This window comes from Bos mutus, chromosome 14, assembly GCF_027580195.1.
Source record: "Bos mutus isolate GX-2022 chromosome 14, NWIPB_WYAK_1.1, whole genome shotgun sequence".
Taxonomy (NCBI): domain Eukaryota; kingdom Metazoa; phylum Chordata; class Mammalia; order Artiodactyla; family Bovidae; genus Bos; species Bos mutus.
This window is the reverse complement of record NC_091630.1, coordinates 6,669,946-6,691,579: the sequence shown is the minus strand read 5'-3', so window position 1 is coordinate 6,691,579 and position 21,634 is coordinate 6,669,946. Positions and strand designations below refer to the sequence as shown.

The 21,634-nt window shown below is 34.8% G+C and overlaps 1 protein-coding gene across 1 annotated transcript in view; it reads right to left on the bottom strand.

Moving 5' to 3' along the window:
- Positions 1-969: 969 nt before the first annotated feature.
- The window catches only part of CNBD1 (cyclic nucleotide binding domain containing 1), a 383,222-nt gene continuing 362,557 nt past the window's right edge, over positions 970-21,634 (bottom strand). Inside the window, exons 11-13 of the mRNA XM_070382901.1 lie at positions 3,650-3,759; positions 1,075-1,325; positions 970-979 (exon numbers count right to left, since the gene is read on the bottom strand). Coding sequence (XP_070239002.1) covers positions 970-979; positions 1,075-1,325; positions 3,650-3,759 — 371 coding nt within the window. The remainder of the gene's footprint in view (positions 980-1,074; positions 1,326-3,649; positions 3,760-21,634) is intronic.

Below are 21,634 nucleotides of genomic sequence, written 5' to 3'. Positions count from 1 at the left end.
AAATGTGGAATCTAAGTAAAAGTGATATGAGAGTGAGAGTGAGAATGAAGTCGCTCAGTCGTGTCCGACTCTTTACGACCCCGTGGACTGTAGACCATCAGGCTCCTCCGTCATGGGATTCTCCAGGCAAGAATACTGGAGTGGGTTGCCATTTCCTTCTCCAGGGGATCTTCCCAACCCAGGGACCGAACCCAGGTCTCCCGCGTTGCAGGCAGCCGCTTTAACCTCTGAGCCACCAGGGAAGTCCTTAAAGTAATATAAATAAACTTATTTACAAAACAGAAGTATGGTCTCAAATGTAAAAACTTTTGGTTGCCAGGGAATAAAGAAGGATAACGTCTTTAAGGAATAAAGAAGGAAAACTGGGAGATTAGAACTGACATACACACTTTGGAATATAGTAATAAAATAGACAAATAATAAGAAACTGTTGTATAGCACAAGGAGCTCTATGCAATACTCTATAATGGCCTATATGGGAAAAGAATCTAAAAAGGAAAAGAAAAGAGTGGGTGTGTGTACATGTATAACTGACTCACTTTGCTGTATTGTACACCTCAAACTAGCACTACATTGTGAATCAGCTATATTCCAATAAAAAATTTTTTTAATTAAATTTAGGATAAAAGTTTAAATACTGCAAGCCACGGATTTTTATATACACTTGATCTAGATTATATACTGGATGATAGTACAAAATTGACATGAACAAGAAACAAAGAAACAGTGATTTTAAAAAATCTAGAAAGGGAAGAAATGTTGTCATTAATGATAGAGGGAATTAACAAAGAGATTTTAGTAATTTACAATTCAAGTCTTTTAAAATATTGCTGCTGCTGCTAAGTTGCTTCAGTCGTGTCCGACTCTGTGCAACCCCATAGATGGCAGCCCACCAGGCTCCCCCGTCCCTGGGGTTCTCCAGGCAAGAAGACTGGAGTGGGTTGCCATTTCCTTCTCCATAAAATATTGCTAATATATTCTAAAAGTAGCGCAATTAATGTAGATAAACTATGAAGTTATAAATGGGATTATATATGTTTTCTCTGTAAATAACACACATACACCCATACTTACCTGAGTATATGAATTTGTCTATGAAATACAACTACTCTTATAAAAAACTTATCAAATACAATGGCAGAATAGTTGAAATAAAAGGCATTTATGTATTTACCATGTAGGTCCTTATCTTCAATAATTGCCATCTCAACGTCTTTTCCAGTAACTATTGTGCAGGTGAAAGGAACTTGAAGAAGAACACTTATCTCACCAAAAGACTCCTTCTCGTTAAGTCTTCCCATATAAACAAGTTTCTGAATTTTTTTCTGTAATAGATACAGATAATGTTTAATGAAATCACTTTCACATAATGGATAAATATTATTACCACCAGAAACATACTGTTCATAAATATTTTGGGTATATGGTATTTAAATTAGCATTTTCATGCAAATCAAGAGGACACTTATTTATACATATACTTAAATTTTATTAGAAAAATAGTGGATTGATAAGAGAATTTCAGCATATATAAAATAATTGAAAGCATCATAGTTTAGTGATCTACAAATTAAATGTTTTAATCCACCAAGATGTTTATGAAACCTTGAACTAATTCCATTTTTCAACATCCTAGGATACCATTTAGCAAACATAGCTTAGTATATGTAGTTTGTATGAGGTAACTCTTTGAGACCCCATGGACTGCAGTATGCCAGGCTTAATGTATGTCAAAAACCATCACAATATTGTAATTATCCTCTAATTAAAAAAATAAAATATAAAAAAAGATTATTACAATTCATCCTATCTGCTGATTATCAGTTCCGCTCAGTTCAATCACTCGGTCATGTCCAACTCTGCAACCCTGTGAACTGCAGCACACCAGGCTTCCCTGTCCATCACCAACTCCCGGAGTTTGCTCAAGCTCATGTCCATTGAGTCGGTGATGCAACCATCTCATCCTCTCTCACCCCCTTTTCCTCCCACCTTCAATTTTTCCCAGAATCAGGGTCTTTTCCAATCTGTCAATTCTTCAAATCAGGTGGCCAAAGTATTGGAGCTTCAGCTTCAGCATCCATCATTTCAATCAATTCAGGACTGATCTCCTTTAGGATTGACTGGTTGGATCTCCTTGCTGTCCAAGGAACTCTCAAGAGTCTTCTCCAACACCACAGTTCAAAAGCATCAATTCTTCTGGCACTCAGCTTTCTTAAAAGTCCAACTCTCACATCCATGCATCTACTGGAAAAACCATAGGCTTGACTAGATGGACTTTTGTCAGCAAAGTAATGTCTCTGCTTTTTAATATGTTGTCTACTTTGGTCATAGCTTTTCTTTCAAGGACCAAGTGTTTTTTTAATTTCATGGCTGCAGTCACTGTCTGCAGTAATTTTGGAGCCCAAGACAATAAAGTCCATCATTGTTTCTATTGTTTGCCCATCTATTTGCCATGAAGTGATGGGACTGGATGCCATGATCTTTTTTGAATGTTCGGTTTTAAGCCAGGTTTTTCACTCTCCTCTTTCACCTTCATCAAGAGATTCTTTAATTCCTTTTTTGCTTTCTGCCATAAGGATTGTGTCATCTGCATAGCTGAAGTTATTGATATTTCTCCTGGAAATCTTGTTTCCAGCTTTGCTTCATCTCAGCATTTCACATGATGTACTCTGCATATAAGTTAAATAAGCAGGGTGACAATATACACCTTGATGTACTTGATGTACTCCTTTCCCAATTTTGAACCAGTCCATTGTTCCATGTCCAGTTCTAACTGTTGCTTCTTGATCTACAAACAAGTTTCTCAGGCCAGTAAGGTGGTCTGATATTGCCATCTATTTAAGAATTTTGCACAGTTTGTTGTGATCGACACAGTCAAAAGCTTTAGCGTAGTCAGTGAAGCAGAAGTAGATGATTTTTCTGGAATCCCCTTGTTTTTTCTATGATCCAATGGATGTTGGCAATTTGATCTCTGATTCCTCTGCCTTTTCTAAATCCAGTTTGAACTAGAACTTGCCTATTCTAGAACTTCATAAAATTGACATCATACAGAATGTATTCTTCTGAGTTTCACTTTTTTGCCCAACCTAATGCTTCCAGATCCATCCATATTCTTGTGTGCATCAGAGGTTCTTTTGGTTGAGGCATGATATTCCAATGAAGGTAAACACCACAATGTTTCTCTTCATTTCACTGTCAATGGACATTTACATTATTACTTATTTTTTGACATGTGATGATTCACGTAAGACTTTTGGTAAATGTATATTTTATTTCTCTTGAGTAAATATTTAGAGTGGGATTACTGGGTCATATGTTAGTATAGTTTAACCAATCTGATATGCTTATAAAAGTATTTTGTTGTGGTTTTAATCTGCATTTCTTTGATAAATAATGTCAAGAATCTTTTAATGTGCTTCTAGGTCATTTCTAAGTCTTACAACTCAACATAACTTACAATTTATTTTACATATTATAGCTCAGTAACAAGAAGAAAATAAATGCAATGAAAATTAGTTAAAAAAATTGAACAGCTGTTTCACAAGACAAATAATAAATGACCAATAAACACAAGAAAGACATGTTTAATATCTCCTATTTTTTAAAGTAGGTTAATCAGTTAAAAAGAATACATACATTTAAAACTTACCACTTTTCTTGATTGTGGTTTTGAAAATCCTATGATATTTCTATAAATCTTACAATATCCATAATTAATATAAGCCACAAAAGAGATTATATTTCCACTTTCCACGATCACTGTAAACAAAAGAGATAATTCACTGTTACACATAAGTTTCTAGAAGATATTATTTTAGTTACTAGGACAACAAAAGTTGGCATGTTTAAATCAACAACTATTAATAGTAAACTTCTTAATGAATGACAGTATACAGGCAATGCTTGTTATATGAAAAATTTATGTCAGATATTTATGCCAGCACCTAAAATAGAAATAAACATTGACAAGAATTTGGTACGGTTTGCTGGTAAACTGTGTGGTGGAGGAGAGGAAGAGGAGTTTGGGGCAAGCCCCAGTTGTAGTATTTGATGATTTCCATGGTGCAGATATTCATGCCATGACTTGTTTCAAACTGCCAGTGATTTAACAACTGTCTCAAAAAAGAAAAAACGGAGAAAAATCTGTGAATATTTAACATTTAGAGCTTCAGAGCTCAAAGTGTATAATAAAAAAAGGAAGTAAAAGGTTATTTGTCACAAGTCATTTATTTTGCTTGAATAAAAATTTATGTAACTCTTCTACTGTTTTATACATTTTTATTAAATAATAACAGTATAAAGTTATCTTCAAACATCAGAGCATAATACAGCTATGGACTTATGTGTAAATTGTATAGACGTGGGAATTTTTTCATAGACACAACAATTAAAAAAAGTAAAGAGTAGCCTTTTGCCAAAATGTGATATGATAGCAGACATTGTTTTACTTCTTTTAATCAATCAATATACATAAAGAAAAGCATAGAGTCTTCTGGCAATGTTATAGTTAAGAGAAGGATACACTTAAGCCGATACTAAAGAAGCCCACATTCTTAACTTTTCGAGCAGCACTATCATAAATCTTTTCTTGAAAGTCAAGCCTTATATAGAATATAGAGTAGCGTGTATAATATCAAAGAGAATGGAGATCAGCTTGTCTTTGTATTAAAGGCAAGGCAACAACGGAAAAGCTGAACCACTGCAGTAAAACCTATGAGGCAACCTCCCTCCTTAGAGGGGACAGTTGCTGCCTGAGTAATTGTCTATAGTCTCTATACTAATCAGAGAAAATGTTTATCTTAATGAAGACAACACAGCAAAGCCTTTTTCATCTATGTAAGCAGGCTGAATTTAATAACATTACAAAAATACATCTCATTACACTTAAATAAGAAATTTTAGATACTATTTGACTAGGAACAGAATTGCACCTACTGCCTGTAAAGATTTAACACCTCTCTCTTGTGTTTCTTAATTTTAATTGTTCAGCCTTTGATCCTGCTTCGCATTGCAAAGAACTTACGCCATGATGTCAAGATAAATGTTGCCATCTCCATACCTTTTCCTCTTGGGTTACACAGAAAATGATGAACAACAGAAATATCCAAAGGATTATAATACAGTTTTAAGTGGAAAGATTTAGTCATGGACTACATAGGAGGAATTTTATTCGTTATTATTTGAAGGTAATATTCAGGAAATAAAGTTTATTTGTATTTCAAACTTAGGCTTTAAAGAGCCTCATCAAAACTCACACTCATATTCTAAAACCTGAAATTATTAGATCATTGTGAAAAGAGGAAACCTGATTTTATCTTAAAGGTAAATAAGAAAGGGAAGAAAATCAGAAGGGTTCATAGAAAGGGAACATCAGGTATTGTTCTTTTCCTTCTTGTTGTTTATAATATACCAGAGAATAGTAAAAAAAAAATCTAATAAAATAATTTTATTCCAATTTTCAGGTCAGTTAGAAGAAGTCATGATAAGAAAGATAATTCCCAGCTGGCTATTAGAAGGAACAGTTATGGTCTCAGTTTAGATGGGAACTAGTGATTAGAGATTGTTAAAGGACACCTTCTTAATTAAGATAAGCTCAAGTCCATCAGCCTAACAGACCAAAACACAGTTTTGTATCAGAGGATCAGTAAGACTGATGCACCTCTAGCAGAACACACATTAGCTGAATGGATACCAGTTCTTGTAAAACTTGATTACTAGGAAAAGAACAATATTAAAGAAACAAATGCTAGCAAGTGCTACTTTTAAACTTTACTTTAAATTTGGGGAAATATTTTTGAACATGTTTTCCTTATGAATATACTTTTTTGCTGTTGCAATGTTGCTAACAAAAATCTTGGTTAGAAACGACTCTGTATTTACAAATGCTGAGTATTTCTGTAAGGGTCCATACTAATGAAACTTTAACCAATATTAAACACTACCTCTTTATTATTTGAAAATCTATATTTATACTCATTTAAGAATACTTATGGCTAAGTGGAAGCAAATATTGAATAGAAATATGTGTCAGAAAAATTGATCACTGACTAATTTCCTAATATACTACACCTTCTGAATTTATGCCAGGTTAAAATAGGTCATTATTCTAAAGTATGAGCACTATATGTAAAATTCTCTCATGCAAGTTAAATACTTGTCACATTACATAGAAATAAAAATAAGTGAGCATTTCTCTAATCTCACAAGTATGAGATTTGGGGGAAAAAAGGTTATATTAATTATTGATAGAGAAAATTCAGAGAAATATGGGTGGAAGAAATTTTAAATTTTGAACATGCCTCAGAAACTATTCCAGGAAAAGAATTTGTGTGCTTAGTTGCTTAGTTGTACCCGACTATTTGTTGACCCCGTGGACTGTGGCCTGCCAGGCTCCTCTGTCCATGGGGATTCTCCAGGCAAGAAAACTGGAGTGGGTTGCCATGACCTCCTCCAGGGGATCTTCCCCAACCCAGGGATCAAACCCAGGTCTCCTGCATTGCAGGCAGATTCTTTACCATCTGAGCTACTAGGGAAGCCTCTCCAAGAAAAGAATTTACTAATACAATACATTTATAGAATCATTTCACAGAAAGTAACAGAATATGATTGGTTGCTCATTAAAAATTAAGATAAATGAAGAAGGTCCAGACTTGATGTTAGATTCCCTGAACCCTCCTCTCTCCTCCACATTCTTGCTCCTTTTTCCCTTTTCCTCCCATTCCATGCTCCAAGGTAGGACAAATATTGTTGCTTAGAGCTTTTTACTGATGCTGAAGCTGAAACTCCGATACTTTGGCCACCTGATGCGAAGAACTGACCCATTTGAAAAGACCCTGATGCTGGGAAAGATTGAAGGCAGGAGGAAAAGGGGATGACAGAGGATGAGATGATTGGATAGCATCACTGACTCGATGAACGTGAGTTTGAGCAAACTCTGGGAGCTGGTGATGGACAGGGAGGCCTGGTGTGCTGCAGTCCATGGGGTCACAAAGAGTTGGACACGACTGAGAAATTCAACTGAACTGAGAGCCTTTTAAAAGTCAGGGCAGAAGAGATTATGGGGATTTGATGCCCAGCCAGATAGCCAAGACACACTCACCTACACTCACCACGTCTTTGTTCGGATCTCTCCCTCTCAATGAAGTCTACTGTGATAGATCATCCTACAGTTTAGCCCTCTCTTTGCCAGCTCTCTTACCCTATTCTCTTTTTCCTCATGGTTTTGTTATTATGTAACATGCTAATTCACTCATTTATTTCTTGTGCTTATTGTGTGTTATGTCCTTTAACCACTAGGATGCAAGCTCCATCAAGACAAGGATCTTTATCTTTATCTTTCATTCATGCACCTACTTGCAAAGTGGCCATTCAATAAATATTTTATGGACAAATGCAACATTTCAATATTGAATTGCAATTTTCTCAAAAAGTCAACTGAGCACAAGAGGAAGCTCATAGCATGGTGCCTTAAGTTTTTATGAAACCAAGCAGCATGACTAAAAATTTTGGATGAAATGTTTTTAAGTATGTGAGGTGGTACTAGGCAAAAACAAACAGACAAAAACACCAACCTCAAAAGCCAGAAATAAAAAGAGAGTGCAGTCACAGGATAAAGAAAGCCCTAGAGCCAGTGGCAAAGTCTGTCTGAGAGATCAGACATGCACATCCTCCTTCATAAAACCCCCAAGAGCAATATTCTTGTGGGGTGAACTGGAAAAATCCCACCTTACAGAGAGAGTTCCTGAAGATATTTTCCTCTTCTAGTTGTGGTACTATATGACTGGAAAAAGAAAAGAGAAAATCTGTCTGAAAATTCTTAACCATAGCTCATGGTATTGGGAGTAATGTCTACACCATCTATAAGGTACCAAACATTGATTTTTAAATTATAAAGTTGTTTTGCAACTCTAAATCCCCAGGAAAAAATTCTTTCTGAATAAATTCATGCATATCCAGGTTTCAAAAGAGTCCCACAGATATGAAAATACTATTTTAGGGAAACTGAGCCCTTAATAAAATATGTATTACTAGATACATTAGCCGACGAGCTTCATTAATTATAGCCACCATAGTATTAAACTATATTTATATGTACATATGTTATAAACATAACTATACGTATATTTAAGTCATGCTTCCCATTAGCTTACACAGTTATTGTTTCTTACATGAACTATGAATTGTTGGCTTAAGAAATGGAAGCATTGCTATTAATGTAACAAAAGAGAAAGTTTTGTAGAAAGAACTAACATTTAACGGAAGGTCAGTTACATTTACGGTTCCACAGTCAGAATAAATCAAGCTTCATAATTACCATACTTAGAATTTTTATTCCACAAAAGTAGTCGTAAGTAAGCAAATATGGGTCAAGTACCAGAATATTTCTTTCTATGCAGCAGGGGTCGATCATCAAAGAATTTAGGTGACATTACCAATGATTGACTATATGCTAAGCAAACAAATATTTAAAAAAAAAACATTTCAAATAACATAAAAAATGTAATTTGTCATCTTCCAAAAATATTTCCGATTCATGGATATCATTATTCTTTCTTTTGCTTAGCACTGTGATGAATCTTGTTGCATATCTGTGTGTGTGTGTGTGTGTGTGCACATGCATACATGTCTGTGTTTAGCCTGACATTTGGAATCAAATTCTATTTTCAATTGAAATGGCAAAATGAACTTATTTCATAGAGTTTTTTAGAGGACTGAAGAGTTAATCTAAATTAATCTGCAAGAAAGAGTACTTTATAAATATCACTAAATTAATAGAAGAAAATTATTTTCATATTAAACAGTTTCTTCATTTTCACCTGACAATCATATTAAAATATTTCAACCATAAATTATAATCATTGTAATTGTCCATTTCACAAGGATGCACTGATTAGCAACTTCATTCTGACACTACATAATCATCTACATTGATTTCAGTTAAATTACTTAAGCAATATTGTATTAGAGATGAATAATCATGTACTAAATGGACTGGTCAAGAAAGAACTTGAATAGTATGATGCATTTATAATTTATACCTAGGCACCATTTATACCTAGATGATAATTAAATTTGTTCATTGCTTGAAATAATGATTTACCTCATTAACTTCACAATAATTAATTTATTTCAAGATATATTCCACTTTGTATATCTTAATGTAGTCTAGACTAGTGTTACTGATGATCCAGCTTCATTTTTGTATACATTATTATGATGAGAAAAAAGTGTGAATTTGTTATTTTTAACATTTTTCAAACAACTTTAAAAAATGTGATAAATCCTATTTTCATTTTTTAATGGAATATTATTGTTTAAATTAGATTTTATAAACTTTTTAATTAATCTTCTTTTACAATATCATTTGTTTATTCCTCTGAAACTATTTTTTCCTCTTAATCACATTATTTTCACATGTTAAACAACTCAATATAAATTGCATACCCGTACCCATTATTGCTATTTCTAGTTTCAAGTTAATAACTGGGTTTCCCTGGTGTCTCAAAGGGTTAAGAATCCACCTGCAATGCAGGAGACCCGGGTTCCATCTCTGAGCTGGGAAGATCCCTGAAGAGGGAATGGCTACCTACGCCAGTATTCTTACCTGGGGAAGTCCATGGACAGAGGAGGTGGCAGGCTATAGTCCATTTCCATCTTAAGTAACTTCTGTAGCATACTTTCAGGTTAAATAGCTTATTGAACTTCCTCCCATGTGTGCAGATTATTTTCTAACACTTTTGTCAAAGTTTCCTTTTTTATTTTATCAAATATATTCAATATACCCAAAACCTAATTCTTACCCTATGCCATGTTTGAATTTTAGAACTGGTAGAGGCTGATTAATACATTCTAACATGATAAGTTAACAAATTTGTTTTTCTAAGAACATTTTTATTTTAAAAATGACTTGCCTTTCCCCTCTGATACATGATACATCCTCCGTTATATACTATATATTATTCTCCTGCACACTGGGTTTTTTTTATACACTAATGGTCTAAATGAAATGAAAAAGTTGTTTGAGGTTTTATAAGAAATAAATTTACAGCATGTGTCAAAATTCTTTAACATTTTAGACACATTGATGAAATGGATCTAATTGTAAGAATTTTTCTTAAGGAAATAATCAGGTATTTAAATATATAAGTAGACAAAACTGTACGTATTATATGTATACATAAAATATATTTTATGCAACTTGAAAATCAATAGGGAAATGCTTAAATAAAACATGATAATCCACTGAATATATTATATCATGCTTCCATTAAAATTCAAGGGGCTTCCCTGATTGCTCAGCTGGTAAAGAATCTGCCTGCTATCCGAATTGCAGGAGACCCCAGTTTGATTCCTAGGTTGAGAAAATCTGCAGGAGAAGGGATAGGCTACCCAGGCCAGTATTCTCAGGCTACCCAGAGTGGCTCAGATGGTAAAGAATTTGCCTGCAATGCCAGAGACCTGGGTTCAGTCCCTGTGCTGGGAAGATCCCCTGGAGAAGGGAACATCCCCTGGAGACAGGAATGTTCTGGCCTGGAGAATTCCATGGACTATATAGTCGCAAAGAGTTGGACACGACTGAGCGACTTTCACGTCATTTCACTTCTTCACTAAAATTCATAACTTTAGAAACTGTTCCTGATGTGGAATATGCTAATTTTATAAAAGCCAGTGGAAATGAGTTCATTAACTCTATAATATTTAACTTTGGTTGAAAATATGCAAAAACTGTTTGCTTCTGAATTAAAAATCTGGCAAAATATAGGAAAAGTTTGATGACTGTAACAGTCAATGTTTGTAAGTATAAATTATGCTTTGTAATATTCAGTATACAAGTATATAATAAATGTAGACATTGCTTATATATTATTTCATTATTACATTAGATAAAACATTTTAAAAATAAATGTTTTTAGCAACTGATTTATAATGTGGTCTCTGGTAGAGGTATACCGTAATTACAAAATAAAAATAAGTTGGTTTTCAGCAACATGGTATAATAACAAACCCAAGACCCTCCTTCCTCTCGCAGAGACACTGATTCCACACCAATCCATAGACCAAGTCTATTTGTCAGAAGTCCAGAAACTAAATAAGAGTCTCTTGTCAGCCAGGTAAGCACAAAACCAGCCATATCAAAGCTGGTTAAAAAAACACCCATGGAACACACTTGTCATCGTCTCCCCATCACTCCCTCCCCCAGCACAACTCCACAGGATCAGGAGAAAATTACTGCTTCTGATTTCTGTCCAGGGAGGGAGAGAGAAGGCTGGATTGTATGTCCAAAGCTTTGAACTTTCAGGGGAACTTCCTGAGCCATTGGATTCCGCCTTGCTTCTCTGAGAGCACAGATAGAGCTTTATCTAGATGCCTGGGGACCTCTGAGAACAAATAAGAGCTGAGTAGCATGTTCCCCAGAACATGCATGGTGCAGCAAAGTCCAAAACAGCTTGTGGCCTGTCCCTCAGGGGAGAGAGAAGAGTGAGGCAGGCATCAACGCTCCGTGTGCTGCCTGATTTGCATCTTGTCTGAAACTGAGCACTGACGGGAACAGGGTGCCAGGTTGAGATCCACTGAGAACAAACATTTCCCTGCGTGTACCAGAGTCTGCAGTACGACATACAGACAGTATGCAGCAGTCCTGACTCAGACTTGGCAAACCTCTTCAACAAGGAGATTAAACACACAAGACCAGAGAAAATGCATTCCCGGAAAAGGCTTCAGAGATCGCTAGTATATCTAGCTAGGCTGACTGAAGAAGTTCCTCCCTGTGCAGAACTATGTCACAGAGACTGGGAGAAGAATGGTTTTTCACATTCCAAAGTTCTGACAGAAGATATCTAGACATACAAAAAGCAGGGAAATATGGGACATTCAAAGAAACAAATTAAATCACAAGAAAATGATCCTAAAGAAATGAAGAAATATGAATTAACAGAGAATTTAAAATAGCCATCATAAATAGGTTCAGTAAATTAAAAGAGAGAACAGACATGTAAATAATTGACATCAAAAAAATTCTGTAGAGGAACTGAATAAAAATTCTAGAACTGAAGAATTAAAATAACTGAATTGAAAAATTCACTGTAGGGACTTAGCTTTTGACTAGCCATAAGAAAGAATCGGCACACTTGAAGACAGGACTTTGAAAATTATTGAGGCTTAAGAGCAAGAAATTAAGGAGAAGAAAAAGGATTTAAAAAAAAAAAAAAACAAGAGTAAGAAAAGTGAAGAGAACGTAGCGGATTGCGGGACATCATCACATAGTACAGCATACGCATTATATGAATCCCGGAAGAGAAAAGAAAGGGTCAGGGAACCTTTGTTACATATGCATCCCATAAACTAGTAGAAAGAGAACATTTGTAAGTAGGAAAATGGAAAATATAAATAAAGCAAATCAAATTTCTAGAGATGAGAACTAAAGTATCTGACATGAAAAATACACAACCTACACGGTAGACACTACAGACACAATGATTAGTCACTTAGAAGATATGATGATGGAAATTATCCAAAATGAAGTGGAGAAGGAAAAAAAAAGAGGATCAGACATGTATACACAGACACACAGAGAACAGAGCACATTGAGCCATGGGACAGGCTTAATCCATCTAGTACATGTAATTTGCATACCCAAAAAAGACTGAGCGAGCACTTTAAGAAATGACATCCAAAATATCCCACACTTAATTAAAACTAATATTCCACCTCATAATAGCAAAATATACATTGGTTACACGTATGCATGGAACACATACTACATAGACCTTATTCTGGGCCATATAAAAAGTCTCAATAAGCTTCACTTCAGTTCAGTCGCTCAGTCGTGTCCGACTCTTTGCGATCCCATGAATCGCAGCACGCCAGGCCTCCCTGTCCATCACCAACTCCTGGAGTTCACCCATACTCACATCCATCGAATCAGTGATGCCATCCAGCCATTCTCATCCTCTGTCGTCCCCTTCTCCTCCTGCCCCCAATCCCTCCCAGCATCAGAGTCTTTTCCAATGAGTCAACTCTTCGCGTGAGGTGGCCAAAGTACTGGAGTTTCAGCTTTAGCATCATTCCTTCCAAATCCCAGGGCTGATCTCCTTCAGAATGGACTGGTTGGATCTCCTTGCAGTCCAAGGGACTCTCAAGAGTCTTCTCCAACACCACAGTTCAAAAGCATCAATTCTTTGGCCCTCAGCCTTCTTCACAGTCCAACTCTCACATCCATACATGACCACAGGAAAAACCATAGCCTTGACTAGACTGACCTTTGTTGGTAAAGTAATGTCTCTGCTTTTCAATGTGCTATCTAGGTTGGTCATAACTTTCCTTCCAAGGAGTAAGTGTCTTTTAATTTCATGGCTGCAGTCACCATCTGCAGTGATTTTGGAGCCCCCAAAAATAAAGTCTGACACTGTTTCCACTGTTTCCCCATCTATTTGCCATGAAGTGATGGGACTGGATGCCATGATCTTCGTTTTCTGAATGTTGAGTTTTAAGCCAACTTTTTCACTCTCCACTTTCACTTTCATCAAGAGGTTTTTTAGTTCCTCTTCACTTTCTGCCATAAGGGTGGTGTCATCTGCATATCTGAGGTTCTCAATAATGAGCTTAAAGATATTTAAATCATACAAAATATGTGCTTTAACTAAAACAAAATTAAATTTAAAATTATTAACCTGCAAAATCTAAAATATTTTTAAGTTTAATAACATATTTCCTAGGAATGGGTGAAAGAGGAAAAATAAAGAAAATTAGAAAGCATTTTGAAAGATGAAAACAAAAAGAGTAACATACCAAAATTTGCATAAGCATCCAAAGCAGGACTTAGAGGGAATAACATTAAGTGGCAATATTAAAAATGAAAAAAAATCTCAAATCAGTAGCCTCAGCTTCTGGCTTAAGATACTAAAAGACTGAATTAAAGTCAAAATACACAGGAGAAAGGAACTAATAAAGATAGGAGTACAAGTCAATGAAAAAGAAATCAGAAAAATGACAGGGAAAATAGATGAAAATCAAAGTTGTTTCTTTGAGAAGATTAATAAAATTGAGATATCCCTATCCAGGCAGTCACAAACACACAAAAACACCCTCTGCTCAAAGTGTGATTATTACCCCATTTTACAAAGGAGAAAATAAGGCACAGAGAAGTTACATGATTTACTCAAGGCCTCACAATTAGAAAGTGTACAGGCAGGATTGAAACCCAGATTATCTTTCTTCTGCAGCTATTCTTTTAAATATATATTAAATATATATTTACAAATTCATATCAATATTTAATTAGCTGTATCAAATATAAATATTATATACAAAGTAATAAATACCCACTGTCTGGCTCTTTTTCACTTTTCAGTGTATCTTGTATATCATTATGCATTTGTACATTTATTTGTACGTATACAGATGCATAATGTACTTTATGATCGTACATTATGCATCTGTATATGCTTCATTCTTTATATTGGGAAGATCCTCATTATACAAACGTTCCCTAATTTATTAACCAGCCCATTATTGATGGATATTTGCTTTCTAAAGCAAAAAAAAATTGTTGCACATATATCTTTGAATAAACAAGTGCACATTTACTGGTAGTATATATTTTTAGAAGTAGAAATTATTAATATAAAGATTGTTATGTTTTTATAGATTTTTGCCAGATTAGTCTTGAAGCATGTCAAACCAAGTGATATGCCTACCTAAAAGCACATAAGATTCTTGTTTTCCAATCCTAGAAAATCTTTGTTAATGAAATTTTGAATGATTGTCAATCAAATAGAAAATGTCAATTACATAAAATTGAATTTTCAAAACGATGAGCAAAGGTGAATGATAAGAATTGTCTTTTCATTCTCCTTTCTTCATTTCCTCTCCCTCTCTTTCTACCCACCAGAGATTTTACAATTAATTGGTTAAGAGCCATTTTATATTAGGAATCATTTTTCTCAGGTGTACAACATTTTTATCAGCTTGCTTTTATGTATTAATACCTATGAATCACACTGCCATGCAGAATACTGAATTTTTATTATTCTAGGATTAATATTTCAATTTTAATTTTGAAATTTTAGTTTCAAAAAGATATTTTACATGTTTCTTTAGCCATGCTTAAAAGAGCATCTTCCACCAAAAGTTAGGAAGTAAATTTGCCAGCGTTCCCTTATAATGGTGCTGTGACATCCTAGTTTACACAGAGGCTTTTAATCCACCTGAATGCATTTGTCTCATTTTAATACTTGTCCAACAATCAGGCATTTAATAAACTATCTTTTCCCTAATCTTTTGAAACAACACCTCTGTATTATATTAAATTGCCATATTTTTCCTATTTCCTTAGTATTTCAAACAATCTGCTTACCAAATGAAATATTTGATTTACATTACATTCTCAAAAATGACAGAATGATCTTCTTGCATACTGCATATATGTGAATCTTATGTGTGTATCTATGTGTTTAATTCAATCTCTAATGAAAATGCAACATTCAAAAAATGAAGATAATGGCATCGGGTCCCATCACTTCATGGCAAATAGTTGGGGAAACAATGGAAACAGTGACAGGTTTTATTTTGGGGGGCTCCAAAATCACTGCAGATGGTGACTGCAGCCATGAAATTAAAAGACGCTTGCTGCTTGGAAGAAAAGCCATGACAAACCTAGACAGCATATTAAAAACAGAGGCATTACTTTGCCAACAAAGGTCCATCTAGTCAAGGCTATGGTTTTTCCAGTGGTCATGTATGGATGTGAGAGTTGGAGCATAAAGAAAGCTGAGTGCCAAAGAATTGATGCTTTTGAACTGTGGTGTTGGAGAAGGCTCTTGAGAGTCCCTTTACTGCAAGGAGATCCCATCAGTCCATTCTAAAGGAGATCAGCCCTGGGTGTTCTTTGGAAGGAATGATGCTAAAGCTGAAACTCCAGTACTTTGGGCACCTCACGCTAAGAGTTGACTCATTAGAAAAGACTGATGCTGGGAGGGATTGGGGGCAGGAAGAAAAGGGGATGACAGAAGATGAGATGGCTGGATGGTATCACTGACTCAATGGACGTGAGTTTGAGTGAACTCCGGGAGTTGGTGATAGACAGGGAGGCCTGGCGTGCTGTGATTCATGGGGTCGCAGAGTCGGACATGACTGAGCAACTGAACTGAACTGGACTGAACTGAAAGGAACATTGGAGAGACTGAATAACAGCATCAACGTTGGTATAATCTACTCCATGAAAATTTAATCAAATTAACTATTTTTAGGCATGTTAAAATATTCACATTTTTATTACATGTACCTCTGGTATCAGCAAGGATCTCACTAATATTCTAGAAGAAGCTGCCACTAAATATGATCAGTCTTCTAAAAAAAAAAAAACCAGACAGGAAAATGCAAGATACAAAATGGAAGGGAAGATTTTTGTCTTGGTGAGTATTACTCAAATTATTTCTATTGCTGACATATCTTTTCTAACATCATTATATAATAAAAGTAAATGAACTATTAAAAATGTTATATTTTTAACTAACTTATTTTTTACATCTCTTTCCACTTATTTAACAATAAATAATTTTTAAACCTGTATTATTCTAGTTAAGAGAACATTACAACAAAATATAAGGTATCAGTGCTCCCTATGATAAAAATATCACTTTCTTCTCAAAGACATCCCAGGTGAATGAGTGGCTGAGGTAGTTTGTTAAGTAACATTCTTGAGGTTCACACACATTAAAAACTATTTATATCACTTTCATGATTGAAAGATTTGTCCAAGTATTACATATTATATTTCTACTCTTTAAAACTATGTCTTAAATATTCATAAATGCATGAATAAATTAAGGAGCCAAAGTACTTCTTGAGAATAACTGCTTAAGCATATAAAATTGTTCTGTGTAAAATACTTGAATAATTATTGTCACCTTATTCAAACACATCATTCATTCTTGAATAGCAACCCAAATTTGATTTATACTTTATATTTTATGGTAAATATTATTTCCAGATAGGTTTCAGCAACATTTTCTAAAATAATATTTGTCAAGCAAACATAAGTGGATTAATATTAATATAGTATGTGTAAAAAGAAGGAAATCTCTCAAGTTCAATAACGGTCTTGTCTAAAATAGAATTTAGGTACACGGTATTTTAGTATAAAACCTATCCAAACTTTCTGAGTGAAGAATTTGCTTTATGTTAAAATAAACATTGGAAAATGGCATTTTCCTCATAAACATGGTTAAAATTTAAATAATGCATAATTCAAAAAATGAAAGCATGCCATTCGAGAACTTCAGGCAGAACTGTTATAGCCTTTAAGCATAAACGTATATGAATGTGCATATTTTTCTCAGGGCAATTATTAATCTCATTGCTCTATGAGTGTGTGTGCTCAGTTGCTCAATTGTGTCCTGCTCTTTGTGATCTAGTGGATTGTAGCCCACTATGCTTCTTTTTCCATGGAATTTTCCAGACAAGCTGTAACTGTCTCCTAAATGCTTCTGTAAAATGTGGGAGCCTAAAGAGATCAGGAGAGAAACAGGTTCGACATGTCTGCGCTCTACTGATCCAAGATTTGTCTTGTTTCAACAAAGGACTTTTATGGAGTACTATTATCTGAAACTTCTAAGTCTTGTAAAGTCCTAGATTGAATAAAAATATATAAATAACACTTTTATTAAAGTTTGAAAAACAACATATGGACTTACGAGTAATTGCTCATGTGGTTGTCATTGGCTGTAGACATGCAAAAACATTAAAATAGGAAATAAGAATACTATAGTCACAGGTAGATTAAGCCCCTAGCAGTCTTAATTTTCTTTCTTTTTACAAGCAATGTAAATATCCACTGTATTTCACAGAAGTTGAAGACCTGATCATTTTGTGATTAACTAGTAGTTTGGGAAATCTTGAATAAACAGTTGGTTGGGATCCAAAATGTGTAACAATACCACTGATATAAATTCAGTAGTGCTAATATTTAAAGAGTCAAAACTAATCATGTGGTTATTGTCCCAAAAGAATATAGGAGGTTGTGTATATGTAACTCACACATAGTCATGAAAAATAGATTTACCAAAAAAAAAAAGTATGAACTTGTTAAAATTAGATTATTATCTCAAAGCACTGATATGGTTCTTCAAGAAGATTAGTTTTGGGTTTGCAAGAATATTCATTCAAGTTTTCCTATAAGCTGTTACAGAAAAACCTGAACAAACTTTTTGGCCAACCCAACACAAGAGAGTAACTTGCTTTAAAGAAAAATGAGAAAAGTCTTCCAGTAACACTCAGTCCAAGAGATAGTCTAGGTGATAGATACAGATTTTTGCTTTGTTGAAACTATGGAAGCTTACAAGGTTCTTCTTTTAAAAAGAATGAGCAAGAATCATTTTAGTGACTTCAGAAAATTCATGCAGGGGATTACATTTTGTGAAGCAATATGAAGGCAGTTGCAAATATAAATACATGCAGCAATATCGCCAGAAACATGGCCTCTGAGAAATTTAGAGGAAAGTTTGTAATTTTAAGAACCAAACCTAATAGCACAATACCTCTTCTTAGGCACCAGGAAATGACAGGTCTATGAGGTTATAGCAGGATGCAGAAGCAGAAGTGGTTTGGCACCGTGAAGGCAGAGAAGACAAAGCATAGGGCCGCATTTGGAGGCCCAAAGCATTTGGGCCGCACTGGAGGTGGCGCTTTCACGACGTCTGCCTGAGTGCTGCACAAATGCTTTAAAGAACGTTGTGTAATACCACACTTCCACTTGGATAAAGCATGTACTTTTGTTGTCTCAACAGCACCGTAGAAACACACTTATCCCCTTTGGCATTCCACGTAGTTCTAGGAGGACTTTACCATTTTCCAGAGGCAAGACTGTGATCCAGATCCAGCTGAACAATAAATTCCAACCCTAGCCAGAGTGAATTGTTCAGAGAGCACATGAGACTCAAGCTTAGCAGTGAGTCATACCAGATTTTTCCTGGAACAATCAGAAAAAGGACTTTTTCACAGGGATTGTTGGCTGTGATGAAAATGCATCCTGTAGTTATTTTTTGCCGTAATATGGGAACCATGGTAGAGAAGAAAATGAAGAGAAAGCAAAACTGAATAAAGGACTAAAACAAATAATCACAGTGAATTTAGTTCAGATCTTGGGTCCAGTTGTTTCTGAAAGATAAGTTCCTAAGCTTCCTAGTTATGTTACGTTTTGTTGTTTCTCATTCTTGATTTACTGAGTCTGACTTCTGTAATGAAAATGCAAAAATACCCAATAAAATATACTAAAGTTAGAATCCCTAAAGTCTTCCTGTTAGGCTCTGATCACTTAAATTTTTAGCAAAAGTTCTCTTAACCAGACTCCATTTAATATATGACAAGTTAAATGTCTCTGTAAACATAACACATGCCCTTGTCTCATTGAATATCTACAGCTAATCAGTGGCACTTCAATAGCCTCATGGCCTTCAATTACCATCATGTGAGTTGTATTCTTGACAACAGTCAATTGTGTTTGTTAAGAAATGCTGTTCATATTATTTGTATTTGTCATTGTAATTAAAATTTTAATTCAAATATTAAACTAAAAAATATTTTACACATGAAAGAGTTCATATTTCTATGAAATCTAAAGATGAATCTATCAGAAGGTGAATCTACCAGAAAGGACTAATAACTGTGAGTTGCAAACTAAAATATTCTAGCTACAAGATTTTATTTTTTGTTCTTCTTTAAATGACTTACTAGCAGAATTCATGCAAGTTAAAAAAAAAATAAACCATACACATCTCTAATGTGGATCCATTTTCAAAGAGGCCTTATTCCTCCATCAAAACATGAGACATACATGGCAACCATTTCAAATAAAATAAAGGTTTAATCTACCAACGAGTCATTTATATGACTCTAATTTTATTTCAGTTAAGTTGCCACTTACTGATACTAACATACCAGTACATCTGTAAATTTTTAGCCTCTTAGAAGTTAACATGTCTAGCTTTCAATTTAGCAGTAAACAATTTTAAAAATATTTTTTTAAGTTCTTTACTATGGATTCTAAATGCAATGAGGACAGACAGTTCTGGGTATTATATGACTGGGTATTAATGGGTATTAATGATTCTACAGAGTTCTGGGTATTATATGTCATATGTACTTGCAGATTCAGATATGAATTATTTTTGTTATCACATTCTTTACATCTAGTCACTCTGTATATATTCACGTACCCAGAAATAATTTTTTTAAAGTTTCCATTCTTGAGAATAATATTAATAAAATTAATCCATAAACATCTAAAAATATTTTATAACAAAAATATAATTATATTGAACTTTTGGTGAATATCTATTTATTTCAACTGCAAGTAGGGCTAATTGTGGGTGACTGATCTACATATGTTCTCCATGTATTAACAGTTGCTAGTTAAATCAAGAATCCCAGGGGTGAAAACAATGTTTTGCTTTACTTTCACTATTTTTTCTTTTAGTTTTACTGAAATACAGTTGGAATATAGCATTGTGTAAATCACTTGTCACATCAGAATGATTTGCCTTGTGTACCCCATGAAATGATGATCAGAACTTAGTGAAAATCTTTCATCTGATATAGACACAATATTAAAGAAATGGAAACAAAAATATGTTTCTTGTGATAAGAACTTTTAGGATTTACTCAACACATTTGGTGTTAATTACATTTACATGTCATACACTGTCCTTGAGTGTGTTTGCATACTCAGTCGTTCAGTCACATCCAACTCTCTGCAACCCCATGGACTGTAGCCAGCCAGGCTCCTCTGTCCATGGGATTTTCCAGGCAAGAATACTGGAGTGGGTTGCCGTTTCCTCCTACAGGGGATCTTCCTGACCAAGGGATCGAACCCTCATCACCTGCATCTGCATGGGCATATGAATCCTTTACCACTAAGTCAGGGGGGAAGCCACATTATAACCCGGGCACTTATTTATCTTATAATTGAAAGCTTATACCTTTTGATCACTTTTATCCAGTTACCTGTCCTCCAGACTCCACCTCTGGTAACCACAAGTCTGATCTCCCTTTCTATGATTTGTTTGCTTTAGAAGTATAAATGAATTGCAACATGAAGTTACTTCTATTATATAACATAGGAGGGCATGGCAACCCAGTGTAGTATTTTTGCCTGGAAAACCCCCTGGACAGAACACTTAGTGGGCTACAGTCCATGGGGTCACAAAGAATCGAACATGACTGAGCGACTAAGCACAGCACACATGCAACGTAGTGTGATTTGATATTTCTATTCATTTAAACATGATCACCATTATAAATAATTACAATATAAGATATTAGTTACTGACTATCTTTGCCCTGTACATTTGATATCCATGACTCATTTACTTTCCCACTGAAATTTTATACCTCTTAATATCCCTCACCTATTTCTTCAACTATTGTTTTCTTAATTTCTCATTATTTTCTCCTTATTTTCAGCCCTCTTTCCCCTTAGTTAACAATGACAAATCCAAGATCAGATCTACGTCACAAGTACCAGAGAAAAGGAGGGAGAATTGGAAGACACAGCCACCTCCCTGCAGGGATTAGCGTGGCTCAGATTCACCTCCTGTCCCCATCACCATACTGTGTACCCTGGTAGAAGGTTGCATCT